This window comes from Ranitomeya imitator, chromosome 8 (assembly GCF_032444005.1).
Source record: "Ranitomeya imitator isolate aRanImi1 chromosome 8, aRanImi1.pri, whole genome shotgun sequence".
NCBI lineage: Eukaryota > Metazoa > Chordata > Amphibia > Anura > Dendrobatidae > Ranitomeya > Ranitomeya imitator.
In genome coordinates, this window is record NC_091289.1 from 178,439,783 (window position 1) to 178,452,075 (window position 12,293).

Here is a 12,293-nt window from a genome sequence, read left to right on the forward strand (position 1 = left end):
ACTAAGAATTTCCAGCTCGCCACTTGGTGTTCATAGCTGGTACTGCAATCATGTCACTGTACTCGGCTGCAGCACATCTGTAAAACGCTGTCTCTTTGATCGATGACTGTTGACCCGCGCCTGCCGGCGAGAGGTTACTCTGGTATAAAGGAAGGAAACAAGCAACTCTGCAATGTTTTGCTATCAAATCTCAATGACTTTGCCATACATATTTGTACTACTCCATGACCCAGAAAAGCAGATTGATTAGTTTGCCATTTGTAATAGAGTTTCTTTGCTTCTTGATAATTTAAAGAACAATATCCCTTTCATGAGGAATTCACAAAGTGTACGGAGTAATTCATAGCAGATTGACAAATCCCATTGAAGATCATTTTGCCAGAATTTTACCAGATGTTTATAATTTGTTCAATTATAAACCAAATGTCCTCAGGTCCAACCCATCAGACCCCACAGGCCCGTCTGTAAATACTGCAGCGCTTGTGGGCTCCAGCCAATGGCCATGTTTATTCTATCCTCCGAATATTAAAGGAACATTGCCTAAGCCATAGAACGAACAGATTTCCCATTATACTATGATCTTAAAATACTCTACACTACACTAAATTAATGTATGATATATGATTTGTCCTAAATGTTAGGGGCCAAAGGGACCACAAGGAGATGCAGGCCCACCTGGAGAAACAGGCCCAGAGGTAAGTTCAGCCTATATGTCTACTTATCGCTTGTAAGAAATCAGAATATTAGCCATTACTATATACATCTTCGTAAATCACAGTCTTTTTAAAAAGCATATCATCTATATATCATCTATCCATTCACCTAAAACCCGTAGTAAAGCACAGTCTTGCTACTTTAATCCCCTACATCAAGGTAATACTGCTTTTAAGTCACATACCGTCTAATTAGTCCATAAAGTCTCCCGATTCTCATGCTTTATAACTTACCATCCACTTTTTTCAGTGGGTGGTTCCTTTTGATCAGTATTTCGCCAGCACAATAGGAACTGGGACTTACTTTCCCTTGTTTTTTTTAGCTTTTATTGCACCTGACAATGTCCAATGGCTTCCCTGTCCTGAAATGAAAGCCATTCTCCGTGTTACGCCTGTGTGCAATGTGACAAACAGGAAAGCAAAAGCAGAGACAAAGACCTACACCCTCTTCCTGTAAAGAGCCAAATACTCACCCCCACTTACTGTAGAGAGACAAAGACCCCCCACACTTACTGTAGAGAGACAAATACCCCCCCACTTACTGTAGAGAGACAAAGACCCCCCCCACTTACTGTAGAGAGACAAAGACCCCCTACTTACTGTAAAGAGACAAAGACCAGCCGCCACTTACTGTAGAGAGACAAAGACCTCCCCCCACTTACTGTAGAGAGACAAAGACCCCCCTACTTACTGTAGAGATAAAGACCTGTCCCCACTTACTGTAGAGCGACAAAGACCAGCCCCCACTTACTGTAGAGAGACAAAGACCTGCCCCCACTTACTGTAGAGAGACAAAGACCTGCCCCCACTTACTGTAGAGAGACAAAGACCAGCCGCCACTTACTGTAGAGGGACAAAGACCTGCCCCCACTTACTGTAGAGAGACAAAGACCAGCCGCCACTTACTGTAGAGGGACAAAGACCTGCCCCCACTTACTGTAGAGAGACAAAGACCAGCCGCCACTTACTGTAGAGGGACAAAGACCTGCCCCCACTTACTGTAGAGAGACAAAGACCTCCCCCCACTTACTGTAGAGAGACAAAGACCCCCCTACTTACTGTAGAGATAAAGACCTGTCCCCACTTACTGTAGAGCGACAAAGACCAGCCCCCACTTACTGTAGAGAGACAAAGACCAGCCGCCACTTACTGTAGAGGGACAAAGACCTGCCCCCACTTACTGTAGAGACATAGACCCACCGCCACTTACTGTAGAGACATAGACCCGCCGCCACTTACTGTAGAGGGACAAAGACCTGCCCCCACTTACTGTAGAGACATAGACCCGCTGCCACTTACTGTAGAGAGACAAAGACCTGCCCCCACTTACTGTAGAGAGACAAAGACCTGCCCCCACTTACTGTAGAGACATAGACCCGCCGCCACTTACTGTAGAGAGACAAAGACCTGCCCCCACTTACTGTAGAGAGACAAAGACCCCCCCAATTACTGTAGAGAGACAAAGACCCCCCTACTTACTGTAGAGAGACAAAGGCCTGCCTCCACTTACTGTAGAGAGACAAAGACCCACCGCCACTTACTATAGAGAGACAAAGACCCACCGCCACTTACTGTAGAGAGACAAAGACCCCCTACTTACTGTAGAGAGACAAATACCCCCCTACTTACTGTAGAGAGACAAAGGCCTGCCCCCACTTACTGTAGAGAGACAAAGACCCACCGCCACTTACTGTAGAGAGACAAAGACCTGCCCCCACTTACTGTAGAGAGACAAAGACCTGCCCCCACTTACTGTAGAGAGACAAAGACCCACCCCCACTTACTGTAGAGAGACAAAGACCTGCCCCCACTTACTGTAGAGAGACAAAGACCCCCCCAATTACTGTAGAGAGACAAAGCCCCCCTACTTACTGTAGAGAGACAAAGGCCTGCCTCCACTTACTGTAGAGAGACAAAGACCCACCGCCACTTACTGTAGAGAGACAAAGACCCGCCCCCACTTACTGTAGAGACAAAGACCCCCCTACTTACTGTAGAGAGACAAAGGCCTGCCCCAACTTACTGTAGAGAGACAAAGACCCACCGCCACTTACTGTAGAGAGACAAAGACCCCCTACTTACTGTAGGGAAACAAAGGCCTGCCCCCACTTACTGTAGAGAGACAAAGACCCATCCCCACTTACTGTAGAGAGACAAAGACCTGCCACCACTTACTGTAGAGACAAAGACCTGCCCCCACTTACTGTAGAGAGACAAAGACCTGCCCCCACTTACTGTAGAGAGACAAAGACCCGCCGCCACTTACTGTAGAGACAACGACCTGCCCCCAGTTACCGTAGAGACAAAGACCCCCCTACTTACTGTAGAGAGACAAAGACCCACCCCCACTTACTGTAGAGAGACAAAGACCTGACCCCACTTACTGTAGAGAGACAAAGATCCCCCCAATTACTGTAGAGCGACAAAGACCCGCCGCCACTTACTGTAGAGACAAAGACCCGCCCCCAGTTACTGTAGAGACAAAGACCCCCTACTTACTGTAGAGAGACAAAGATTCGCCCCCACTTACTGTAGAGAGACAAAGATTCGCCCCCACTTACTGTAGAGAAACAAATACCCCCCACACTTACTGTAGATAGAAAGAGACCCGCCCCATTTACTGTAGAGACAAAAACTTGTTTCACTTACTGAAGAGAAACAAAAACCTTCACCCCACTTACTGTACAGAGACAAAGACTATCACCCACTTACCGTGGTGAGAGACAATGACCTGCCCCGACTTACTGTAGAGACCAAGACCCGCCCCACTTACTGTAGAAAGACAAAGACCCGCCCCCACTTACTGTAGAAAGACAAAGACCCGCCCCCACTTACTGTAAAGAGATAAAGACCAACCCTATATACTGTAAAGAGACCCATTTTACTTACTGAAGAGAGACAAAGACTTTCCCCCACTTACTGTAGTGAGATACCATGACCCGCCCTGACTTACAGTAGAGAGACAATGACCAGCCCCCACTTATGGTAGAAAGACAATGACCCGCCCCATTTAAAGTAGAGAGACAAAGACCTATACTAATCAATGTAGAGAGACAAAGACCCACACCCCACTTACTGTAGAGACAAAGACTTGTTTCACTTACTGTAGAGACAAAGACTTGTTTCACTTACTGAAAAGAGACAAAGATTTTCCCCCACTTACTGTAATGAGAGACCATGATAGGTCCCTACTTACTGTAGAGAGACTGACCCGCCCCCACTTACTGTAGAGAGACAATGACCCGTCTCTACTTACTGTAGCGAGACCAAGACCCACCCCAAACTTACTGTGGAGTAAGTAGAGACAAAGACTTGTTTCACTTACTGTAGCATACCTCGTTGTCCGCTATCGTTTATTACTTTCTCCTCGAAAATTATTTGGTGGTGCATGTACACTTAAATAAAAACAAAGAATTTTTCTTTTTGCATTGAAATCAAGACTTGAGTGCGGCTGTTTTTCTTGCATATTTGACGTTTGATGTCCAGCCAGCACCTCCCTCATTGGGTTTACAGTGTGCCCATCTTTTCTTCTGGATACTTACTGTAGAGACAAAGACCGTTGTCATGATCCTGTCCGTGGTTTGTTTCTGATTATTCTCTCCCTGGGATGGTCTTGTGGGGGTTAATCTTCCTTGCCTCGTTTTGGTATCTGTCTGGCTATTTCAGTCCGCTGTTACCTACAAGCAGTGTCATTTATAGTTCCTGTCTCTGGCTTGAGCAGCTGACCCATTATACCCAGTTTTGTCCTCTGCTCGTTTACCTAGGTCCCGTTTCTGTGTTCCCCTGTGACTTCACTCTTTGTAGTACTTGCTCTCTGTGTTGTGACCCTTTGGTATTTGACTCGGCTTGTCCTCTGACCTGTTTGACTGTCTTGTGTCTCTGGCTTTCCTGCTCCTGATCGGCTCTGACTTCTTTGGCTCGTTTCTGACCACGTATATTGCTGTGGCCTCTGGTACTTCGTTCCCTCTCTGTTGCTGACCCGGCTTTTTCTGACTACTCTTTCGCCACCTAGTGGCTTCTGCCTGCTGCTCTGTGAATTCACTGTGAGTGTACCTGTTTTCCTTCACCCACACCCCCTGATGGAGGTTGTGTGCTACTGCGCTGCAGCAGACATTACACCCATCTATTTCACTTACTGAAGAGAGACAAAAACTTTCCCCCACTTACTGTAGTGAGAGACCATGACCTGCCCCACACTTATTGTAGAGAGACAAAGACCCGCCCCACATTTAATGTAGAGACAAAGACTTGTTTCACTTACTGAAGAGAAACAAAGACTTTCCCACACTTACTGTAGTGAGAGACAATGACCGGCCCCGACTTACTGTAGAGAGACAATGACACGCTGACAGATATTGTAGAGACAATGACTCGCCCCACTTATTGTTGAGACAATGACCTGCCCCTATTTACTGTATTGCTGCAAAGATCTGCCCCACTTACTGTATTGCTGCAAAGATCTGCCCCACTTACTGTAATTTGTGTAGCGTTCTCTGATGGTAGAGATGGACCACACTTGACATCAGGCAGTGCAGAGCAAGTTAGACGGAAAGGAGACACCTCGTGGCCCGCACTTTGGGTTGATTTTTTCAGGGGTAAGATAAGATAATTTATAAATATAGTGATTTGCAGATTGTCTATTGCATAATCTGGCAAATTAGACCAAGTTCATTGAGCGTGCACGGACCATTTAACACTAGAAGTCCCAGAAATTTCAAGCCCCAAAGGTAGAAATGTTAAATGGCCCCTCTCTGGGACTTCTAGTGTTAAGGGGTGGACATAGATGAGAGGGGGCACTTAGAGTTCACAACTCAATACCAATTTCCAAGAATTGAAGAAACTAATCCCCAGTACACCGCCGTTCCCCCTTATGCACACACTTTCCCACACCCTGCTGAAATTTATAACAGTGACACATACAGGTGTTCTTACTTCTTTGCCATCATTTACCGTGGCTGCGAAGAAAGCGAGCCTTTTGAAAATTAACAACACCCAAAGGGCTTTGGGCCAACCTTCCATTTCTCTGTTGGCAGCCATATGGGGCCATGTGGTATAGTATTCATTGTTCCATAAAATAGTCAACAAATTAACTACATTTTTGTGAGATCAATATGAAATTGTTCACTATTGTGCTCCAGCTAGTGGTGGGAATTTATTAATACCTTGCTACTGTTTTTTGGTTTAGAAACGTTGCAAAACAGCGCACAATATGTTAGAAAATCTCCTTTCATGGCATCGAGCTTACCAGAAAGTAGAAACACTCATTACCTGGACCCTCCATGGATGATTTGTCATCCCTCTGAATATTTTGTTTACTGACTTCACAAATGAGTGATGAATTAATCTGTATTGACATCATATAATGTTACACAGGGGCCACCTGGAAGTGAAGGAGATGTTGGTCCTCAAGGAGATCCTGGCATGAAGGTGGGACATTTTATGTAGGCATTATATGTAGTATGCACTCTCTTTAGAAGACCACCCATTTACCTAGGGTAGATTTTTTGTGACGGATTTTCAGTCCAATCACATACAATACTAGACTTGTTCTTTGGGGATTCCACCCATCTAGAAGACCCACCTTTTAATACAATTTTGGGTGGATGTCTCAAAGAGGTTTCAGTGTCTACACAATGCCAAGTGTCTGCCGGGGTAATGTAAAGCCACGACCAGGCTCCATGTCTGGAATGATAAAGCAAATGTCCCCGGTAACTTTTGTATCTGTACACGGAGTGCAAGCTGGTTTTAGTTGTTTGACCTTGGTCCCAATGAAGGGAAATTTCATTGCAAAAACATTAAATAATGTTTAAGAAAAATGGTTTCTAGCCAGTTTGGTGAAGACTTATTCATTTTTATTTTGGAACTATTATAACTGATGGAAATAGGGTGTTAATTAAATGGGCATGACTTAAAAGAGAATGGGTCATCGGAAAACGATCTATTGTTTAAGTCAGGTTTTTATGATACATGTTTTTTGAATGTTTGATAATGTAAAAAGATTTAAAAAAAATAAAAATGAAATATTCATCAGAGTGGCCAGCAAGCTTAATAGGAGACTGCTACTTCCTATTCTTTGTATTAGTAACAATAAACAAACTCAGATTTTGCCCAGATTAAGGCATGCACAGATAACACTTCTATACAAAGTTAATTGTGAAGGAAGGGGGAGGAGGGGAGCTGTGACATTACCTACTGAGCACCGTGGATCGTATGTGAAATACTGTGTATAGCGATGTTGCCTTTCCTTCTAATCCTGTCTGTAATGATAATGATGAAACTACTGAAAAGTTATTTGTACCGGACTGGAAGTACAAGTCTAGTACTGGGCCTAGTGGCCACTGAGAAATTGCAGAACTTCTGATATGTATAGATAAAATAAATAAATAAACATATACTCACACCATATAGTTAGTGATATGGAAAACTAATAAAGAAAAAATACTTATCAAAATTAAAAGTAAAAAAAATGTAGCAGAAAAGCCTGATTTAAACTATAAGTCATTTTCTGATGACACATTCCCTCTAACAATTCTGTCCACAGGGGAAAGGAATGGGGGCTCGTAGCTCTGTCTCCTAGGACACATTGGGGGGCTTTCCTTATAGATTTCCACGTTCTAATTGCAATTTAAGACAAACCAAGTCTAAAGGAAATCACCGGCCTAAGAAAACTACTGCTGGGATATTTTCTTTTTTGCTTTGTGCATTTTCTGTGCAGTGTTTGCATCATTTTTACTAATTATTATGCTTTTTATTAAAAATTTGCTGTAATGCAAAGAATTTCTGTTTGAAAAATAATCATACAAATTGCAGAAGATCGGTGGTTGTATAAACACAAAAAAGTGAGAACAATTATGTAATGACGTGAGAGTATTAAAGGGAGTCTGTCAGCACAAAGTAACTGCTCAAACCAAGCACATACATACATGCTAGCCACCTTAGGGAGAGACCCAAGTTGGGCTAAATGTAGCGGGACGAAAGAGACCGAAAAGCCCTCTACTTAAAGGAAATACATATTGGATGCTTTCCTGAAACGGAAAGTACTTGCAAGCAGCATAATACAAAGAATAGCAGGTTTACCCAGAATCCTTTGCAGTAGGCGGAGCTATGCAAATCATCTCTTTCCACCCCAGTCTAATCCACAGCGCTTGGAATCGCCAAGCGTGCAATGCTGCGGATTAGTTTCTAAATTTACACAGCCAACCAATTCCTACCTGTGGACACGTGTTTCGGGCTTTAGGCCCTCATCAGCACAGGCACAGACGCTGAATGCAGACTTGTCATGGCCGTGCGGTTCTGTTTACCGTCCCACCTACTTGTTTCGCATCTATCTACACCCCTATTCCTTGATTGACAGCTCTGACTTTACTGCAGTCAGAGAAGGGGCAGTGATAGGTGGAAGGTGCACTGAACTGCTCGGCCACCACGTCAAGGGTGCACTGAGTGCAAGTGCTTGGTTTAATCAGTCATTTTGTGCTCACATTCCCTTAATCATGCATACATTTACATCCTACTCAATTCACATGCGACTGTTCATCCTTATTAACTGCAGGGAGACATCGGAAGTATCGGTAACACAGGGGCAACAGGAGAGCCAGGAGTACGGGTAAGCTCAGCGTGGTTTGAAATTTGCCCAACAAAGTGCAAACAGAAATCTAACATTTTCCCCTGGGTGCACTGCGTCAGACTTCCTGTTCGCAAGCATAAAGCTGACTACAATTACCAAATAGGCTCAGGCGGTGCTCACAGATTTACCAATGGGGTCCCACTTGTCCAATCTCCAGCCATTGAGACTACCGCCAGAGCGACCATACCACAGGCAGAAGTATCTCAGTGGGATCTTGCCGTCAACCGTCTGCTCCTTGGGGTGGGGGGTGCACTTTTTTCTCGATATCACATTGATTAGTGTGTTGATGATTGTCACATAATTAATACATTGATGCCGCTATGCCAATTTTAAACTTTTTTATATTTTTTAAATTAAAACAGGGAGGACCAGGTCCTGCTGGGGAAGATGGTGTGCAAGGAAAAGACGGCCCAAAGGTAACAGCCACTTCCGAGGTCCTGGGCTCCTCCCTTATTGCCTGAGCTCACTCTAGTAGAAGCCCCCAATGACCCCACCACTCAAAGACACCAACGTCTTAGTAACTTTTGAAGTCAATTTTCAGTAACTAGAGATGAGGGCATCGATTAGCTGGACCTGGTCCAGAGGGCAGACCAGTGTTCTGCGGCCGCTGAGCGGGGCCCTATGAATCTCCCCTGCATGCCGACATCTCCGGCTCCTCTTTTGATTAGCCGGCCTGTGACGTTTTGTGTGTGCCACACCGCAACAATGACGTTCCACCACCCGGCTAATCCAAAGGGGCAACGGGCCATGTCGGCAGGTACTAGGAGGTTCACAGGGCTCCCACTTAGTGGCTGCTAGCCCAGGGTCCTGCAATTTTGTTTGCTCATCTCTACCAGTAACCTTTATTATGTACTTCTTTAATTCTGCAAAAATGCTCCTAATTTCTATATAAAAATTGTTTTTGAAGGGTGAACCTGGCGATCCTGGTCCTCAAGGAGAGCATGGAGAAAAGGGGGATGGAGGAATACCAGGCATCCAGGGATCTGGTGGAGAACCAGGCAGATTGGGATTACCGGTATGTTAATTTCTATGTCTATATGATACACAGAAATGTGTTTTCAGCGACATAACTGATCTTAACAAATGGAATCTGTGAAGGGAATGTCCGCCGCTGAACAGTATTTTATTATTATGTTTTTTATTTGAATTGGTCATATTCTTGAGCTGATTAATTTTAATATTATGTCTGTTTTTGGCTTCAGAGCTTAATTTATCTGATACAGATTTGTACATTAGATGCATAGAATAAGCTTTACAGGATACAATTTTGTCTACCTACAGTCACCACTAGGGGGAGCTCACTGCATACTGCTTATACGAAGAGGTCAATAATAACGCAGTATGCGGTAAGCTCCCCCTAGTGGTTGCTGCAGAAAGTGTTCATTCTATTTCTAAGCTTGGAGCTTTGTAGCAGAAAACAGAGCTCTGACAACTATCAAGATATATTGTGATTGTTGGACCTGATGGAAAAGTGCTTTTATCGTATGGATTAATTTTCGGTAAGCACTGAGGACTCTCAATTCTAAATATGTTTCTATCTACTGGCTAACACGGTACCAAGATATATTTCTTTCCTGTATGTTCAGAGCTGGAACTTGTATTAACCCCTTCCCGACCCATGACGCCACGTAGGCGTCATGAAAGTCGGTGCCAATCCGACCTGTGACGCCTATGTGGCGTCATGGAAAGATCGCGTCCCTGCAGATCGGGTGAAAGGGTTAACTCCCATTTCACCCGATCTGCAGGGACAGGGGGAGTGGTAGTTTAGCCCAGGGGGGGTGGCTTCACCCCCCCCCCCCCCCCCCCCGTGGCTACGATCGCTCTGATTGGCTGTTCAAAGTGAAACTGCCAATCAGAGCGATATGTAATATTTCACCTATTATAACTGGTGAAATATTACAATCCAGCCATGGCCGATGCTGCAATATCATCGGCCATGGCTGGAAACACTAATGTGCCCCCACCCCACCCCACCGATCGCCCCCCCAGCCCTCCGATCTGTCCGGTACACTGCTCCGGCTCCCCTCCGTCCTGTGCTCCGCTCCCCCCGTGCTCTTGTCCGCTCCCCCCGTGCTCCAATCACCTCCCCGTGCTCCAATCACCCCCCCTGCACTCCGATCCACCCCCCCCGTGCTCCGTTCCACCCCCCGTGCTCCGTTCCACCCCCCGTGCTCCGTTCCACCCCCCCGTGCTCCGTTCCACCCCTCCCGCGCTCCGATCCACCCCCCCATGCTCCGATCCCCCCCCCCCCGTGCTCCCCCCCACCCCATCATACTTACCGATCCTGCCAGGGTCCGTCCATCTTCTCCCTGGGCGCCGCCATCTTCCAAAATGGCGGGCGCATGCGCAGTGCGCCCGCCGAATCTGTCGGCCGGCAGATTCGTTCCAAAGTGCATTTTGATCACTGAGATAGATTATATCTCAGTGATCAAAATAAAAAAATAATAAATGACCCCCCCCCTTTGTCACCCCCATAGGTAGGGACAATAAAAAAATAAAGAATTTTTTTTTTCCACTAATGTTAGAATAGGGTTAGGGTTAGGGTTAGGGCTAGGGCTAGGGCTAGGGTTAGGGCTAGGGTTAGGGCTAGGGTTAGGGTTAGGGCTAGGGTTATGGTTAGAGGTAGGGTTAGGGCTAGGGTTAGGGTTAGGGTTTCGGTATGTGCACACGTATTCTGGTCCTCTGCGGATTTTTCCGCTGCGGATTTGATAAATCCGCAGTGCTAAACCACTGCGGATTTGATTTACCGCGTTTTTTCTGCACATTTCACTGCGGTTTTACAATTGCGATTTTCTATTTGAGCAGTTGTAAAACCGCTGCGGAATCCGCAGAAAGAAGTGACATGCTGCGGAATGTAAACCGCTGCGTTTCCGTGCAGTTTTTCTGCAGCATGTGTACAGCGATTTTTGTTTCCCATAGGTTTACATTGAACTGTAAACTCATGGGAAACTGCTGCGGATCCGCAGCGTTTTCCGCAGCGTGTGCACATACCTTTAGAATTAGGCTATGTGCACACGGTGCGGATTTGGCTGCGGATCCGCAGCAGTGTTCCATCAGGTTTACAGTACCATGTAAACATATGGAAAACCAAATCCGCTGTGCCCATGGTGCGGAAAATACCGCACGGAAACGCTGCGTTGTATTTTCCGCAGCATGTCAATTATTTGTGCGGATTCCGCAGCGTTTTACACCTGTTCCTCAATAGGAATCCGCAGGTGAAATCCGCACAAAAAACGCTGGAAATCCGCGGTAAATCTGCAGGTAAAACGCAGTGCCTTTTACCCGCGGATTTTTCAAAAATGATGCTGAAAAATCTCACACGAATCCGCAACGTGGGCACATAGCCTTAGGGTTAGGGTTGGAATTAGGGTTGTGGTTAGGGTTGTGATTAGGGTTATGGCTACAGTTGGGATTAGAGTTAGGGGTGTGTTGGGGTTAGTGTTGGAGGTAGAATTGATGGGTTACCACTGTTTAGGCACATCAGGGGTCTCCAAACGCAACATGGCGCCACCATTGATTCCAGCCAATCTCGTATTCAAAAAGTCAAATGGTGCTCCCTCAATTCCGAGCCCCGACGTGTGCCCAAACAGTGGTTTACCCCCACATATGGGGTACCAGCATACTCAGGATAAACTGCACAACAATTACTGGGGTCCAATTTCTCCTGTTACCCTTGTTAAAATAAAAAAAATGCTTGCTAAAACATCATTTTTGAGGAAAGAAAAATGATTTTTTATTTTCACGGTTCTGCGTTGTAAACGTCTGTGAAGCACTTGGGGGTTCAAAGTGCTCACCACATATCTAGATAAGTTCCTTGGGGGGTCTAGTTTCTAAAATGGGGTCACTTGTGGGGGGTTTCTACTGTTTAGGCACACCAGGGGCTCTGCAAACGCAACGTGATGCCCGCAGACCATTCCATCAAAGTCTGCATTTCAAAAGTCACTACTTCCCTTCTG

General features: G+C 45.6%; 1 protein-coding gene across 1 annotated transcript in view; it reads left to right on the forward strand.

Annotated features, from left to right (window-relative positions):
- Positions 1–12,293, forward strand: part of COL24A1 (collagen type XXIV alpha 1 chain) — a 261,918-nt gene that overhangs the window by 181,913 nt on the left and 67,712 nt on the right. The window contains exons 33-37 of the mRNA XM_069737975.1: positions 642–695; positions 6,087–6,140; positions 8,263–8,316; positions 8,700–8,753; positions 9,245–9,352. Of these exons, the coding sequence (XP_069594076.1) occupies positions 642–695; positions 6,087–6,140; positions 8,263–8,316; positions 8,700–8,753; positions 9,245–9,352 (324 nt within the window). The remainder of the gene's footprint in view (positions 1–641; positions 696–6,086; positions 6,141–8,262; positions 8,317–8,699; positions 8,754–9,244; positions 9,353–12,293) is intronic.